This window comes from Hylobates moloch, unplaced genomic scaffold (genome assembly GCF_009828535.3).
Source record: "Hylobates moloch isolate HMO894 unplaced genomic scaffold, HMol_V3 SCAFFOLD_14, whole genome shotgun sequence".
NCBI lineage: Eukaryota > Metazoa > Chordata > Mammalia > Primates > Hylobatidae > Hylobates > Hylobates moloch.
Genome location: NW_026652289.1, coordinates 94,820,162 through 94,836,698, shown reverse-complemented (window position 1 = coordinate 94,836,698; position 16,537 = coordinate 94,820,162). Strand labels below are relative to the sequence as shown.

Sequence of the window (16,537 nt, the reverse complement as noted above, 5' to 3'; positions counted from 1 at the left end):
GCTAATCTTATCTCTCTGAGGCAGGCTACTTCTGAATGGTGGCTGACACCAGCTGTGTAAGTTAACTAAAGAATGGTGGGGAGATGTCATAAGTGTTCGTGCTGGGCACTGTGGCTCACACTTGTAATCCTAGCACACTGGGAGGCCGAAGTGGCAGGATCACTTGAGGCCGGGAGTTTGAGACCAGTCTGGTCAACAGAGTGAGACTCTGTCTCTACAAAAAAATTAAAAAATTAGCTGGGTGTGGTGGTGCTCATCTGTAGTCTCGGCTACTTGGAGGCTAAGGCGGGAGGTACACTTGAACCCAGGAATTCAAGGCTGCAGTGAGCCATGATCACCTTTGCACTTTAGCCTGAGCAACAGACCAAGACCCCATCTCTTAAAAAAAAAAAGTGTTCACCTTTTAATGGAGATAAATTAATTGAACCTGTCAACTATTTTCTTTATTCGATTAGGTACTAATGCATCTGCATTTGACCAGCTTATCCTTACATTGGCATGGGATAGAGTTGACATTGCCAAAAATCATGTATTTGTTTATGGACAGCAGTGGCTGGTATGTAAATAATCTACATACACAATACAATTAAATTACACTAAGTAATAAAGTATTTGCGGGAACTGTGACCTGACTTGACATTTTACCTTTCTGCCAATAGTTCAAAAATAGTTTAGCTAAGTATTTCTACACCATTCCGATCCAGTTTAGGATTTAACATATGCCTCTAGATAAAACCTTATTTTTTTATAGAGTGTATAGATCTCTAAGAATCTTAGAACTGAAAGAAGCTTTAGAACTCATGCTCTGTATACCAGAGAGTCCATTCTAGCATTCCCCCTGATGTTTAGACCTATTCCTTTTTTAATCTTCCTCATCCTAGTAAATGGGAACAACTTCTTCCTAGTTTCTAAGATGAGACTCTTTAGTGTTATCCTTTACTTTTCTCTTTCTCATGTATTCCAATCCAATTCCATCTGTAAATCTTGTCAGATCTAGTTTCAAAATACCTAATTTTATCATCCTGGTCTAGTCTGTCATCCTTCTTTTGTGTTATTTCGGTAGCATACTTTTTGGTTTCACTACTCTCATACTTGCTCTCCTTTTATGGACAGGAGATGAATCACATTCCATTTACTCAGAGCATAATCCAGAGCCTTACATGCTACTACTATCCTCTTTGCTCTTTTTTATCCAACTTTGTTGATGTTCTTGCCCTTCTTTGAACATATCAAGCATGCTCCTATCTCTAGGCTTTGTACTTGCCTGTCTCTCTATCTTAACATTCTTCCCTACATACCCATGTGGGCTTAATTCCTCCTATCTTTCTGGCCTCTAACCAAATTCCTCCTATCTTTCTGGCCTCTCTCCTCTTTGGACTTCCTCTGTCCATCCCATTTTAATAGCATCCCCCTAAACCAGCATTCTTCCCTGCTATTTTTTTCTAACTTTTGTCACCATCTGACAAACCATATAATGTAGCTATTATTTATTGTTTGTCTTTCTCCTAGAAAGTAAACTTTCTGAGGGCAAGAATATTTTTCAGTTTTGTTTACTACTGCATTGACAGCTTGGTAGGTAGTAATCACTTAAAATTTTGTTACATGTCTGAATCAATAGGAGGCTGGACAGATTAAATGTTCATCTGTACCTTGAAGTATTACCAGCCTTTACGGGGGACGAACTAGATCCTTTTTGTCCACATAGTAAATATAAACAGCAAATTGCAGAAAAGTATGCACAGTATGATCTTACTTGTGGCAAATTCTTATGAATGTACAAACATTCATGTATATCTACATGTACTGTGTAGTTAATAGTACCTTTCTAAAACTGTTAACATGGGATTCATCTTGGAGAGTTGGGGGCTGGAGGAAAGTTTTATTTTATACCATTTTGTAGTGTTTGATTTTTTTTTTTAAACCATGGGAATGTATTTCCTATATAGCAATAAAAAACAGTTTGTTTAGTCACTTCTCCTCTTGCAGGACTACAGAGGAAAAAAATTAATGTTAATCATCTATGGTGATGACTATAACCAACCTTATTTTTCCCTTGAATAATTTAACTGGATTTTGTTCTCCTCAGATGTAAAGGCTTGGATGAAGCATTTGTCTTCTGTGTATATGTGGTTTGTCTGATGGATTTCTTCTGCGTAATGTTACCTATTTGATTTTGTGCTTCTTGCTAAACTTAGAATTTGCAGGACAGTTGTTTTTCTTCTTTCTTCTTGCTTGCCAGGAGTTCAGTATGCATTGAGTGATTGAGGAAATGCTCCTTACAAAGCAGACACATTTTTTTTAAATGGTCTCTTTTTTCCCCTCAGATATGAAAATTAAGTTTTTGTTCTAGGGCAGTGGTTATAAACACAGATAGAATGTTCTTGTTTTAAAAACAATATTTTGTTATATCCCCTTTTATTCTACTAAAGTGAAATTTCATAAGTAATTACATAAATTAAGAATATATGTATAATGCCCTAATTGTAATAAGAAAAAATGATTTATAATAAAAAATAAATATTTCAGTATATAAATGTTCAAGAGTGGCAATATAAAACACATAATAAGTCAGATGCCTGCAGTTATAATAAGAATCAGTGTAAATGCTGCAGTTATACATACTAATACAAGTATGTTGTTGGTAACTTAAATATCCTGGGGAACAGATAAACACTCTTTGCAAGTGTAGGACAAAGAAAGACCAAGTGGGCACTAGAATAATGTTAGAATATTACTGTCAGAGTCAGTAATAACATCAGGATTATTTGTATGTGATAAGAGAAAAGGAAATAATCTGAAGTAAAATAGTAACATGCCATGATAAACTACAGCCTAATGTAGAGAAAACTAATAAGTATTATTTTCTTGGAAATCAGGCCTTATTTTTAAGCATGTGAAAATATTTTCCTTGTTGTGACAGAACTGAGTATTGAAAAATGTCACAGAAAACATACCTTTCATCTTTAAATTCCATCATGTAAAAGGCATACATTTCATCAGTATATACTTAAAATAGGCCTGGGTGTGGTGGCTCATGCCTCTAATTCCAGTACTGTGGGAGGCTGAGGTAGGAAGATCACTTGAGGCCAGGAGTTTGAGACCTGTCCCTATTTTAAAAAGAAAAAGAAAAAAAAGCAGGTACAGGCGTGCACACCTGTAGTTCTTAGCCACGTGGGAGGCTGAGATGGGAGCATCCCTTGAACCCCTGAGTTTGAGTCTGCAGTGAGCTATGATTGTGCCACTGGGTGACAGAATGAGACCCCGTCTCAAAAACAGAAAGTGTATGCTTAAAATATCATGAAAACTATATCCTTGCTAGGTGATGTAAATTGAAGATAGATTGGAGAAAGAAATGGTAATACAAGTTGCTCTAGAGAAGTTGTGTAGTTGTGTGTTAAATCTCTGAAGATAGAATAAGATTGAAAAATAATGGGTAAAAAAGCCAGTGGTTTTGTATTGATTTTTGCCACAAAGATGTTTTTAATAATGTGGTACTAAAATATTTAAAATACACAGAAATATACAAAATATTAAATATACAGACTATATTAAAACAACCTTTATTAATAAAACTCAGTGAAATACCTATATTTCATGTCTCTACTAATTTACCAATATTTGATTTCAAGTCTGTTGAAGTTTATAAAATAGGCTTTAATATATAAAGTACAGCTACAAATGCTGAATGATACAGATGTGTTATATTAAGCACAAAGGACATAAGTTGTATTGCTGTCAAGTGATTTCTTTTCCCTAATGATGAATTATTTCTTTTAAAGTTCTGAAGAAAACTAAGTACAATCTTGCCTGACTTACCTGGTGGTTGTATTTTTGGAAAATTCATTGTAGAACAAAAACTATGATGAAATACTTTGTGTTCATTTGTAAGGCAGAATTACTGGTTTTTCACTCAAGAACATCTAACAGGATAATAAAAAGTTGTGTGGGATGCAGGATAGTTTCTTTCTGAGTAGAATTCTCCAGCATATTGCATGATTTCTGATATCCCTTGACCCTACCCATTAAATGTTAGTAACAGCACTCAATTATTGAAATAATCCTTCCCACAAAACCTTCCCTAAACACTGAGAGCATTGCTTTAAGATATTCTTTCCCAAGATTTAATTGATGATGGATTCTGTTTTTTCCCCCATGTAACACTTATTCTACAGAAGTAGTGTTTGTGGAATATTCTTTAAGAAATGTTGTTCTAGAGAGGTCTTTTAATCTATTCCCCAAACACCTTAAGTCTTAGTTTTTTACTGTGTTGCATCTTTCTAATTTTGTTCTAAAACTGTTGGGAACAAATTAAATGTAAATCCTAAGGACTTAACATTTAAACGTGTTTGTATAATTAGAATATGTGAAATATGTATTTATTAAGTTTGATACTCCTAGGTTGGATCCTTGGAACAAGCTATGCTTGATGCTCTTGTAATGGATAGAGTTGCATTTGTAAAACTTCTTATTGAAAATGGAGTAAGCATGCATAAATTCCTAACCATTCCGAGACTGGAAGAACTTTACAACACTGTAAGTCTACATTAAAATTCTTTATTGACTACATTTTATCTTTTGGGAAATGTTACTTTACCTGAATATAGCCATTCCTATTGATAAAACCCTTAATGTCTTCCTTGGTTATATGAAAAAATTATAGCCAGTTTTAGTATGGATTGGTTGTATTACAGTCTGAAACCCTTTCCTTGTTTTTAGAACCCATTCCCTGTCACGATACCCCCATAGGGCTATTAAGCCTACTTCTCTTTCCTATGTCTCTCCCTTTCCCTCCCCTTACCAAAACTGTAGGATCAACTTCTTAATTATAGGGTGATTATGTTTCTTTTGACTCCGTTGTCTAATGGAGGAATTATGCATTGCTGTTTCCTCTTTTTTTTTTCTTTTTTTACATTCATTGTTTGACCTCATGGTATAGCCCTTTTAGCTTACATACTGTTTTCATTTTTTTTTGTAAAGGACTCCTGAAAACTTACTATTCTTGTCACAAAGACTTTCACATTTTATTCCAAATTTTTATTATATTAGCATTGAAGATATACTACCCTTCTTAGTGGTTTTCTGTGTTATGAGTATCAGTTTACTACCCAAATCCTTAACTTGATTTTCAAAGATCTTCATATATTGCCCCAGCTACTATTCTCACTTGGCCTTTTTATTGCCCCCCAAATGCTGGGCGGGGGGGGGTGGGGGGCAGCAATAAGGTGGCAAATGTCTACCTGCTATTTACTAAAAATACAAACTTTTTTCTTTTTTCTTTTTTTTTTTTTTTTAGACGGAGTCTCTCTCTGTCGCCAGGCTGGAGTGCAGTGGTGCCATCTTGGCTCACTGCAACCTCCCCCTCCCTGGTTGAAGTGATTCTCCTGCCTCAGCCTCCCAGGTAGCTGGACTACAGGCATGTGCCACCGCACCCAGCTAATTTTTGTGTTTTTAGTAGAGTTGGGGTTTCACCATGTTGGCCAGGATGGTCTTGATCTCTTGACCTCGTGATCTGCCCGCCTCAGCCTCCCAAAGCACTGGGATTACAGGCGTGAGCCACTGCACCCGGCCAAAAATGCAAACTTTTTTTAAAAAAGCATTTGCTATTTTACAGTGCTGGTCTGTTTTGCTCCCAACTAATAATCCATTTATTGAAATTTTATTCATTGCTTAGAACTTAGCTTAAATTCCATGCCACTGGTTCCATGAAGCTTGGTGGCATAGTTAAGTACAATTATTATGTCTTTCCCTTTGGATTGTAAATTTCTTTAGGTATTATATCTCATTTTCTCCGTTTTTTTTCTTTTTTTGAGACAGAATCTCACTCTGTCGCCCAAGGTGGAGCACAGTGGCACGATCTGGGCTCACTGCAACCTCTGCCTCCCGGGTTCAAGCGATTTTCCTGCCTCAGCCTCCTGAGTAGCTGGGATTACAGGTGCATGCCACCATGCCCAGCTAGTTTTTGTATTTTTAGTAGAGATGGGGTTTTGCCATGTTGGCCAGGCCGGTCTTGAACCCCCGACTTCAAATGATCCGCCTGCCTCAGCCTCCCAAAGTTCTGGGATTACAGGTGTGATCCACCGGGCCCAGCTTCCATTATTTTCTTTTAGTAGTGCACAGCACATTTGCATTGAACTTTGTTGGCATTTTACTGTCCTTGACAGATGTAAAAATTAAAAGGATTATTCATTATGCTGTAGTAAGGTTTATACCTGAACTATAAAGCAGTGTAAAACAATAAAAATAAAAATTGATCCCATTAGCAAGGCAAGTAATTTTTTAAATTGTATAACTCAAAGGTGTTAAGATAATACTGTAGTTACTTTCAGCATCAATTATTGATGAAGTTTTAAAACATTTAAGGGCTTGCAGCATGATAAAGCAGTGGTTCTCAAACTTCTTGATTTCAGGGTTCCTTTACATTAAAATTATTGAGAACTTCAAAGAGCTTTTCTAAAGAGGTTTTGTTTATGTATGTTGGTATTTTAGAATATAAAAATGAGAGTTTTAAAAAATGTTTTTATTAAAGTAGCAATTATATTTACTTAAAATTTCTAAACTTATCCCATGTTAACATAAATATTTGTTCTTATTTCTTTTTTCTTAAATTAGCACCCTTCTGCCTGATATGTTTTTATTTATTTTTATTTTTTTGAGACGGAGTTTTGCTCTTGTCATCCAGGCTGGAGAGCAGTGGAACAATCTCGGCTCACTGCAACCTCCACGTCCCAGGTTCAAGCGATTCTCCTGCCTCAGCCTCCCAAATAGCTGGGATTATAGATAACCACCATCACGCCCAGCTAATTTTTGTATTTTTAGTAGTGATGAGGTTTCACCATGTTGGCCAGGTTGGTCTTGAACTCCTGATCTAAGGTGATCCACCCACCTCAACCTCCCAAAGTGCTGGGATTACAGGCATGTGCCACCGCACCCAGCCTGCTATATTTTTATTTTTAAAGAAAACAGAAAAATTGGTGAGGAGAGGAAAACATTTTTGCAAATGTCTTCAAAGTCTAGCCTTATAAAAGCAGCTGGATTCTCATATTTGCTTCTGAATTTAATCTCACAATATCACACATCAGAAAGCCTCTGGAAAACTCCACCAAACACTGAGAGAATAAGAATGAAATAATACAAATACAATTTTAATATGATTAGGAAAAAAGTCTTGATCTTACGGAACTCCTGAAGGAATCATGGGGGCCTCAGGTGTCCCCAGGTCACACTTTGAGAATTACTATGTTAAAGTACATTTATTATTTATTAACAATTTATTTTTAATGGATAAACATTTAATAGAGTAGGATAAAATAGAATTTAAAAAATTTTAAGTGCCTTTCCATGTGATTATATACTGTTAGAGAAAAATGCAATGAAATTCCCCAATACCCCCAAAATATGAGATACTTCTTATTAACTTAGAAGAAACTTTTATTTTAAAAAGTTAACCTGTAGGGGAGAATTGGCAGAGAGAACTTAGCCCCTGAGTGGATTGACTAAATAAATATTGTTGGGTTTTTTTTGTTTTTTTTTTGAGTTTTTAAAAAATTTTTTTTTCTTTTGAGACGGAGTCTCGCTGTCGCCCAGGCTGGAGTGCAGTGGCGCGATCTTGGCTCACTGCAGGCTGCGCCCCCAGGGGTTCACACCATTCTCCTGCCTCAGCCTCCCGAGTAGCTGGGACTACAGGCGCCCGCCACCATGCCCGGCTAATTTTTTGTATTTTTAGTAGAGACGGGGTTTCACCGTGTTAGCCAGGATGGAATTTTTTTAATTTTTTATTTTTTGGGGGATGGAGTTTTGCTCTTGTTGCCCAGGCTGGAGTGCAATGACACGATCTCGGCTCACCGCAACCTCTGCCTCCCAGATTCAAGCGATTCTTCTGCCTCAGCCTCCCGAGTACCTGGAATTAAAGGCATGCGCCACCACACCAGGCTAATTTTGTGTTTTTTTAGTAGAGACGGGGTTTCTCCGTGTTGGTCAGGCTGGTCTCGAACTCCCGACCTCAGGTGAGCCGCCCGCCTCGGCCTCCCAAAGTGCTGGGATTACAGGCTTGAGCCACCTCACCCAGCCCTAAATAAATATTGTAAAAAGAAGACAGAGCAAAGTAAAGTAAAATATAATTCATATGCAATATCAATTGTAGTCATCTCAAATATTATATAGAATTTGAAAGCCAAGAATATCAAAGAAAATAACTTTTTCTCCAAAGAAATAATGGTAGGTGGCCGGGCATGGTGGCCCACTCTTAACAGTATATATAAAGAGAAGTAAGATAATGGCAAAATTATGGCATATATAAATGTTAAATCAGGGATGTCCAATCTTTTGGCTTTCCTGGGCCACATTGGAAGAAAAATTGTCTTGGGCCACACATAAAATGCACTAACATTAATGTTAGCTGATGAGCTAAAAAAAAAAAAAAAAAAGGAGAAAAACTCAATGTTTTAAGAAAGTTTACAAATTTGTGTTGGGCCACATTCAAAGCCATCTTGGGCTGCATGCAGCCCGTGGGCTACAGGTTGAACAAGCTTGTGTTAAAGCCTTATTACCCAAAATATTTAAAGTCTCAATATGACTTTATTAGTGACAGAAACAGAGGAACAGACATTTTAACAAGAAGAAAGGTATTGTACAGCGCCGTTATCAATGAAAGAAATGTAAATTTAAGATACATTTGTAAAGTTGCAGTGTTGACTTTTATGAAACAAAAACTTATGTATCATTTTAGTGATACTCTAAGATTATTTGGTTTTTGGCAGTAAATGTGAAAATCTTTGTTGTTCTACTTTATGAATAGAACTTAAGGAAATAAGTCCAAAACAATGTAATTTGTATAAGAAGGTTCATAAAAATCCTGTAAGGTTTAAATTATTTTAGAAGAAAAATAATAGTTTGCTGTAACTTTTTCTCCCTAAAGAAACAAGGTCCAACTAATCCAATGCTGTTTCATCTTGTTCGAGACGTCAAACAAGTAAGAGATTATTTTTTGCTTTTGAAAAATGTTATTTTAAAAAATCATTTATATTTCATCCCTTTTTTAAAAAAAGCATTTAAATACATTTTAGAAATACCAATAAAATTACAGTTTACAGAACAAGATAAAGTATGGGCTGAATTCGTGGTAAGAGAGGAGTAAAGAGCATAATGTATCAGAAAACAAGAAAAAAAGAGAGTTTATGAAATTAAGACCAAGGCTGGGCATGGGTGGCTGAAACCTGTAATCCCAGCATTTCGGCAGGTTGAGGCTGGCGGATTGCTTGAGCCCAGGAGTTCAAGACCAGCCTGGGCAGCATGCTGAAATCCCATCTCTGTGAAAAGTTAAAAAAATTACCTGGGCATGGTGGTGCACACCTGTAGTACCAGCTACTCAGGAGGCTGAGGTGGGAAGGATTGCTTGAGGCTAGGAGGTAGAGGCTGCCGTGATCCATGATCTTACCACTGCATTCCAGCCTGGGTGACTTTTAGAGTGAGACTCTGTCTCAAAACAAAAAAAAACTATTGAGCTTCTGGTCATCCAAGATAGAATATGATGTATAAAGCTCATTGGTTCATAAAAGAAAGACTGTTGATAGAATGTATCTTTTTTCCTCTATCTTCAGCAGAAATTTATTCCTTAGAAAATTGTCCCAATGTATCACGCCTGTAATCCCAGCACTTTGGGAGGCCGAGGTGGGCAGATCACGAGGTCAGGAGATCGAGACCACGGTGAAACCCCGTCTCTACTAAAAATACAAAAAATTAGCTGGGCGCAGTGGCGGGCGCCTGTAGTCCCAGCTACTCGGGAGGCTGAGGCAGGAGAATCGCATGAACCCGGGAGGCGGAGCTTGCAGTGAGCAGAGATCACGCCACTGCACTCCAGCCTGAGCGACAGAGCAAGACTCCATCTCAAAAAAAAAAAAAAAAGAAAAAAGAGAAAATTGTCCCAATGTAAAGGGTGTTGAATAAGGAAATTGAGGACTGGGTCATGATCTTAATGGCAGACTTTGCCAGTAAAAATGCTGAAAAGCTCTTCCCCCTTTAAAAAAAAAATCAAGTATTTCTACTTAGCCATACAAAAGAATGAAATCATGTCCTTTACTGCAGTGTGAATGGAACTGGAGGTTCATTATCCTAAGTGAAATAACTTAGTCAAATACCACGTTTTCACTTACAAGTTGGAGCTAAACAATGGGTACCTGTGGACATAGAGTGGAATGATAGACATTGGAGACTTTACAAAAGGTGGGAGGTTGGGTGGGGGTGGTGAGGGTTGAACAACTACCTGTGGGTACACTATTCACTATTCAGGTAATAGGTACACTAAAAGCCTAGTCTTCACCACTACATAACATATGCATGTAAGAAATCTATACTTGTACCCCCTAAATACATATAAATCATTTTAACATTTATTTGTTTTTTGAGACGGAATCTTGCTGTCGCCCAGGCTGGAGTGCAGTGGCACGATCTCGGCTCACTGCAAGCTCCACCTCCCAGGTTCACGCCATTCTCTTGCCTCAGCCTCCCGAGTAGCTGGGACTACAGGAGCCCGCCACCACGCCCAGCTAATTTTTTGTATTTTTAGTAGAGACGGCGTTTCACCATGTTAGCCAGGATGGTCTCGATCTCCTGACCTTGTGATCCACCCTCCTTGGCCTCCCAAAGTGCTGGGATTACAGGCGTGAGCATTTTAACATTTTAAAAAGTAAAACAAATCTAGTATTGGTAGTGATGAACGCATAACACTGTCATGATCTCAGGCTATTCTGTGGCCACTAAATTGATGCACTGTTATTCCTGTTCTATCAGGATTGTTTGTGAACTAAAAGTTTTAAACGTTTATCACCAGTTTTATACCCATTTATATTATTGGTATTCAATACAGTTTTGTTTTCCTTGATAAAATAGTATTTATATTTATTTGGTTAAAATACTTTCTAAGTTTCTAAACTTAAATTTTGTTTAGAATTCTTTATTTATTTCAGCTTTTACTTGCTACTAAGTATGAGTGCATTATTAAAAACTTAGAAGGCCAGGGCTGGTGGCTCATACCCATAATACCAGCACTTTAGTAGTCCGAGGTGAGTGGATCGCCAGAGAGAAGGGGTTTGAGACCAGCCTGGGCAAACAAAGCGAGACCTTGTCTCTACAAAAAAATTTAAAAATTAGCCCGGCATGTTGTCACGTGCCTGTAGTCCAACTGATTGGTGGGGGTGTGGGGGGCACTGAGGGAGGATCACTTGAGCCCAGGAATTGAGGCTGCAGTGAGCTGTCATCGAGCCACTGTACTCCAGTCTGGGTACACATCAAGACCCTTCTTAAGAAAAAAGAATGACATTAGAAATGTCATTTTAACAGCCTTGAGGATGTTTTTAAAAAATGTCATTTTCTGTTTTCATTTTCTTTATTTTGTAACTGATTTAATACTAAACTACTATCCCATAGGAAGAAGCGAGACATTTTATACTTAAAAAATTTTTTTTTGAAATGAAGTTTTGCCCTTTCTTGCCCAGGCTGGAGTGTGGTGACATGATCTCGGCTCACTGCAACCTCCGCCTCCCGGGTTCAAGTGATTCTCCTGCCTCAGCCTCCCGAGTAGCTGGGATTGCAGGTGCCTGCCACCACGCCTGGCTGATTTGTTTTTTTTCGAAATGGAGTCTTGGTCTGTTGCCCAGGTTGTAGTGCAATGGCGCGATTTTGGCTAACTGCACCCACTGCCTCTCAGGTTCAAGCAATTCTCCTATCAGCCTCCCGAGTAGCTGGGACTACAGGCACACGCCACCACGCCTGGCTAATTTATTTATTTATTTGTTTGTTTGTTTGTTTATTATTTTTTTTTTGGTAGAGATGAGGTTTCATCATGTTGGCCAGGCTGGTCTCAAACCCCTGACCTCAGGTGATCCACCCACTTCAGCCTCCCAAATTGCTAGGATTACAGGCGTGAGCCATTACACCCAGCCTGCATGTGCTTTTCTTTATAGCTTTATTGAAATATATTTCACAGATTACAAAATTCATTCATTTAAAGTGTATATTGGCCAGACACAGTGGCTTGAGGTCAGTAGCTCAAGAACAGCCTAGCCAAAATAGTGAAACCCTGTCTCTACTAAAAATACAAAAATTAGCCAGGTGTGGTGGCATATGCCTGTAGTCCCAGCTACACAGGAAGCTGAGGCAGAAGAATTGCTTGGACCTGGGAAGCGGAGGTTGCAGCAAGCTGAGATTGTGCCATTGCACTCCAGCCTGGACAACAGAGCAAGACCTCTTGTCTCAAAAAAAAAAAGCAGCATACATTTTTTGACTTTACTATATTCACAGAGTTGTGCAACCATTGCCACAGTCTGACTTTAGAGCATTTATAATACTTCAAAAAGTTATCCTGTACCCTTTAGCAGTCACTCCTAATTTCTTCTCTTTCTCTACTCCCCACTTTTGTCGCCGACCTATGGTAACTATTAATCTAATGATTTGCCTATTCTGGTCATTTCACATCAATTTGATTTGGTCTTTTTAAATAATTAAAATTCCCTCTCCTTCCCCTAGAAATCTTAAGTAATGGGGGAGACCTTAAGACCATGTTTCTAAGAAAGAATTATGGTAGTTAAAATTTTGGAAATAAATGTGAGAATTTGTATACATTGTTGTTACATTGGTGGCTATAATAATAAGCCCTATTTTTTTATTTCTATAAGTGATAAATCTTGAAATAAAGGCAGTAATTGAATATTTTTATTCAGATTGGTAACTTGAGTTTTATGACTTAGTATAGTTTGAGAACTTGATCGTCATGACATTTGTTAGATAATTCACATTATTTTACCTAATTTAAATATTTCTTACTCAAGTGGGTTTATATAATGGCATTTGTGGTTTTTAATAAATAATGTTGAAGAATATCATAGGTGACATTCTCAATCATTCTGCATATTTTGAGATTGCTTGAGTTAAAACCAAAAATCTTGTATTCAAGATGGAAATATATATTTTAATTTATTTTCAAATTAGAGATTTAAAGGATATAGTTATCTAGAAATTAGAAATTTCACAGATGAAACCAAGATTTTTTTTTTTTTTTTTTTTTTTGACGGAGTTTCGCCTTTGTTGCCCATGCTAGAGTGCAATGGTGTGATCTTGGCTCACTGCAACCTCCGCATCCTGGGTTCAAGCGATTCTTCTGCCTCAGCCTCCTGAGTAGCTGGGATTACAGGTGCCCTCCACCACACGCAGCTAATTTTTGTATTTTTAGTAGAGATGGGGATTCACCATGTTGGCTAGGATAGTCTCAAACTCCTGGCCTCAGGTGAGCCACCATGCCCAGTGAAACCAAGATAGTAAAAATACAGACATTAAAAAAAAAAAAAAAAAAGTTCATGACATAATCAGGGAAATAAAAAAATGGTGATGGTAGGAGGGCAGAATTAGTTAATAAATACAAATTATCTGATGATTAAATCCCTTTAAGATTATTTAATAAAATTAGCCAGTTTTTAAATTTTATAACAGGCAATCTTTCCAAACTCACAAATGGTGTATGTTCCAAAAGTGCATTTGTAAATTGCCATGGGAAAATGAAGTCTTATCTTTAAACAATGTTGCAAGTGGTAGTTAATTCCTAGACAACACTATAAAAACCTATAATATCACCAGTATAATTTTGGTTATAAAAATACTTACACGTATTCCTGGGCCAGTCTGGAAACATAATACAGCATTATTTTTGCAGAAAAATGCAATTTTTTATATGTATCACAATGAAAATGGAATATTTGGCTGATTCGCGTTTCCATTGTCTCTTTTTTTTTTTTTTTTTTTTTTGAGACAAAGTCTCGCTCTTGTTGCTCAGGCTGGAATGCGATGGCACGATCTCGGCTCACTGCAACCTCTGCCTCCCGGGTTCAAGTCATTTTCCTAACTCAGCCTCCCAAGTAGCTGGGCACCACGCCCGGCTAATTTTATATTTTTTTAGTAGAGACGGGGTTTCTCCATGTTGGCCAGGCTGGTCTCGAACTTCCGACCTCAGGTGATCCGCCTGCCTTGGCCTCCCAAAGTGCTGGGATTACAGGCCTGAGCCACAGCGCCCAGCCTGCTTTGTCTCTTATGTGTGAAGTATTGGGGCAATAGATAGATGAAATTGTTATCTTCCTGCTTTAGGCCATACTCCTGTCTCAGGGTACACCTTTGAGACCTCAGAACTTCAGAATCCCATATTTTTACAGAGGAAATAGAGAAACAAGCATTTCCTTCTGTAAAGATAGCTTAGCTGCTGGCAACCCTTGCTGCTGCTTTTTTTTTTTTTTTTTTTTGAGACCAAGTCTCGCTCTGTCTCCCAGGCTGGAGTGCAGTGGCACGATCTTGGCTCACTGCAACTTCCGCCTCCCGGGTTCAAGTGATTCTCCTGCCTCAGCCTCCTGAGTAGCTGGGACTACAGGCATGTGCTAGCTTGCCTGGCTAATTTTTTTGTATTTTTAGTAGAGACGGGGTTTCATCATGTTGGTCAGGCTGATCTTGAACTCGACCTCAGGTGATCCACCCGCCTTGGCCTCCCAAAATGTTGGGATTACAGGCGTGAGCCACTGCACCTGGCCCTTGCTTCTTATAAGAAGTAAACATTTGTCATTTTGGAGAGTAGGCCTGTTCCTAGGCAGGGCATGGCAATATTGAGAAATAGTATCTGATCTATTTAAAACAAATGTTTTGTTTCTAGGGAAATCTTCCTCCAGGATATAAGATCACTCTAATTGATATAGGACTTGTTATTGAATATCTCATGGGAGGAACCTACAGATGCACCTATACTAGGAAACGTTTTCGATTAATATATAATAGTCTTGGTGGAAATAATCGGGTATGTAAAATTTGGGGGGCAATGTGTATATATGCTTTAACATTAACACATGCACTTTAATTGTTAAGAATTAACATTGGAATGGAGAAAGTAACACTCATAAAGTTGAAGATTTTCAACTAAGAGTAATTAGAAATATTATGTCATCAAAATCTTAAATCAGTCATATTTTGTGTGTATACACTAACACATTTGCACACATATATAAATTGATTCTTGAATTTTTATAACGTGCCAGCATGTTTAAATCTATAAAAGCTAATAAGATCTCATTTTCAGAGGTCTGGCCGAAATACCTCCAGCAGCACTCCTCAGTTGCGAAAGAGTCATGAATCTTTTGGCAACAGGGCAGATAAAAAGGAAAAAATGAGGCATAACCATTTCATTAAGACAGCACAGCCCTACCGACCAAAGGTAAATTTATTTAAATATTATTCTTTCTGGGTTTTTCTTTTCTTCTTTCTAAATTACTTAGTATTATTAAACAAAAAAACCTAATTGATTTAGTAAGAATTACCTTTCATTTTTGGATATGTCTTAGAATTGTCATTTTCTCATACACAGAGATATTAATTATAAGTTAATGATTTTGTTACTTTTTTTTTTTTTTTTTTGAGATGGGAGTCTTGCTCTGTCACCAGGCTGGAGTGCAGTGGTGCAATTTTGGCTCACTGCACCCTCCGCCTCCCGGGTTCGAGTGATTCTCCTGCCTCCGCCTTCCGAGTAGCTGAGACTACAGGCACCTGCCACCACACTGGCTAATTTTTTGTATTTTTAGTAGAGACGGGGTTTCACCATGTTGGCCAGGATGGTCTTGATCTCTTGACCTCATGATCCATCCGCCTCAGCCTCCCAAAGTGCTGGGATTACAGGCGTGAGCCACTGCGCCCAGCGTACATTTTCATATTTTGGTATGATAATAACCAAGTTAAAATATTTTAATAAATGTTTACCTGACTTCTTTCATTCCAGTTTTACTTAAGAACATGTATGACAAAAATCTTACCTAACCCTTTATTAAAATTATGTTCTATTAGAATATTAGTTGAAATATTTAGGCCCTTAAATTTTGGAAAATGTTTATTGCAAAGACATTTTTGTTGAAATAGCATTTTCATAAAATGAATTATGAGCTATAATAAAAATCAGGTTTATAAAATTTATGCTATTATGTGCAGTTTTATGGAGCTGAATAATGTAAAGATATTTTACTAAAATTTTCACTGACATAAATTTCATATGGCCTTATTATAATGAGCTTTATAACTTTATTTTCCCTGGAAGATTGATACAGTTATGGAAGAAGGAAAGAAGAAAAGAACCAAAGATGAAATTGTAGACATTGATGATCCAGAAACCAAGCGCTTTCCTTATCCACTTAATGAACTGTTAATTTGGGCTTGCCTTATGAAGAGGCAGGTCATGGCCCGTTTTTTATGGCAACATGGTGAAGAATCAATGGCTAAAGCATTAGTTGCCTGTAAGATCTATCGTTCAATGGCATATGAAGCAAAGCAGAGTGACCTGGTAGATGATACTTCAGAAGAACTGAAACAGTATTCCAAGTAAGTGATATTTTATTATTTGAAAACATTTAAAAAATTCAAAGTAGGTATTGTTTGAGTGGCTGTTACAGTGCCATATACTTAATGGTGATGTGTTTATATGTATAATCTTATTGGTACAATTGACAGAAAATTATATAAGTATTTTTTT

At 37.4% G+C, this 16,537-nt stretch overlaps 1 protein-coding gene across 6 annotated transcripts in view; it reads left to right on the top strand.

Moving 5' to 3' along the window:
* The window catches only part of TRPM7 (transient receptor potential cation channel subfamily M member 7), a 130,368-nt gene that overhangs the window by 58,737 nt on the left and 55,094 nt on the right, over window positions 1-16,537 (top strand). For all 6 annotated transcript variants that reach the window (XM_032174094.2, XM_032174093.2, XM_058427145.1 and 3 more), the window contains exons 11-16: window positions 456-556; window positions 4,399-4,533; window positions 8,915-8,968; window positions 14,681-14,821; window positions 15,101-15,235; window positions 16,106-16,386. In XM_032174094.2, coding sequence (XP_032029985.1) covers window positions 456-556; window positions 4,399-4,533; window positions 8,915-8,968; window positions 14,681-14,821; window positions 15,101-15,235; window positions 16,106-16,386 — 847 coding nt within the window. The remainder of the gene's footprint in view (window positions 1-455; window positions 557-4,398; window positions 4,534-8,914; window positions 8,969-14,680; window positions 14,822-15,100; window positions 15,236-16,105; window positions 16,387-16,537) is intronic.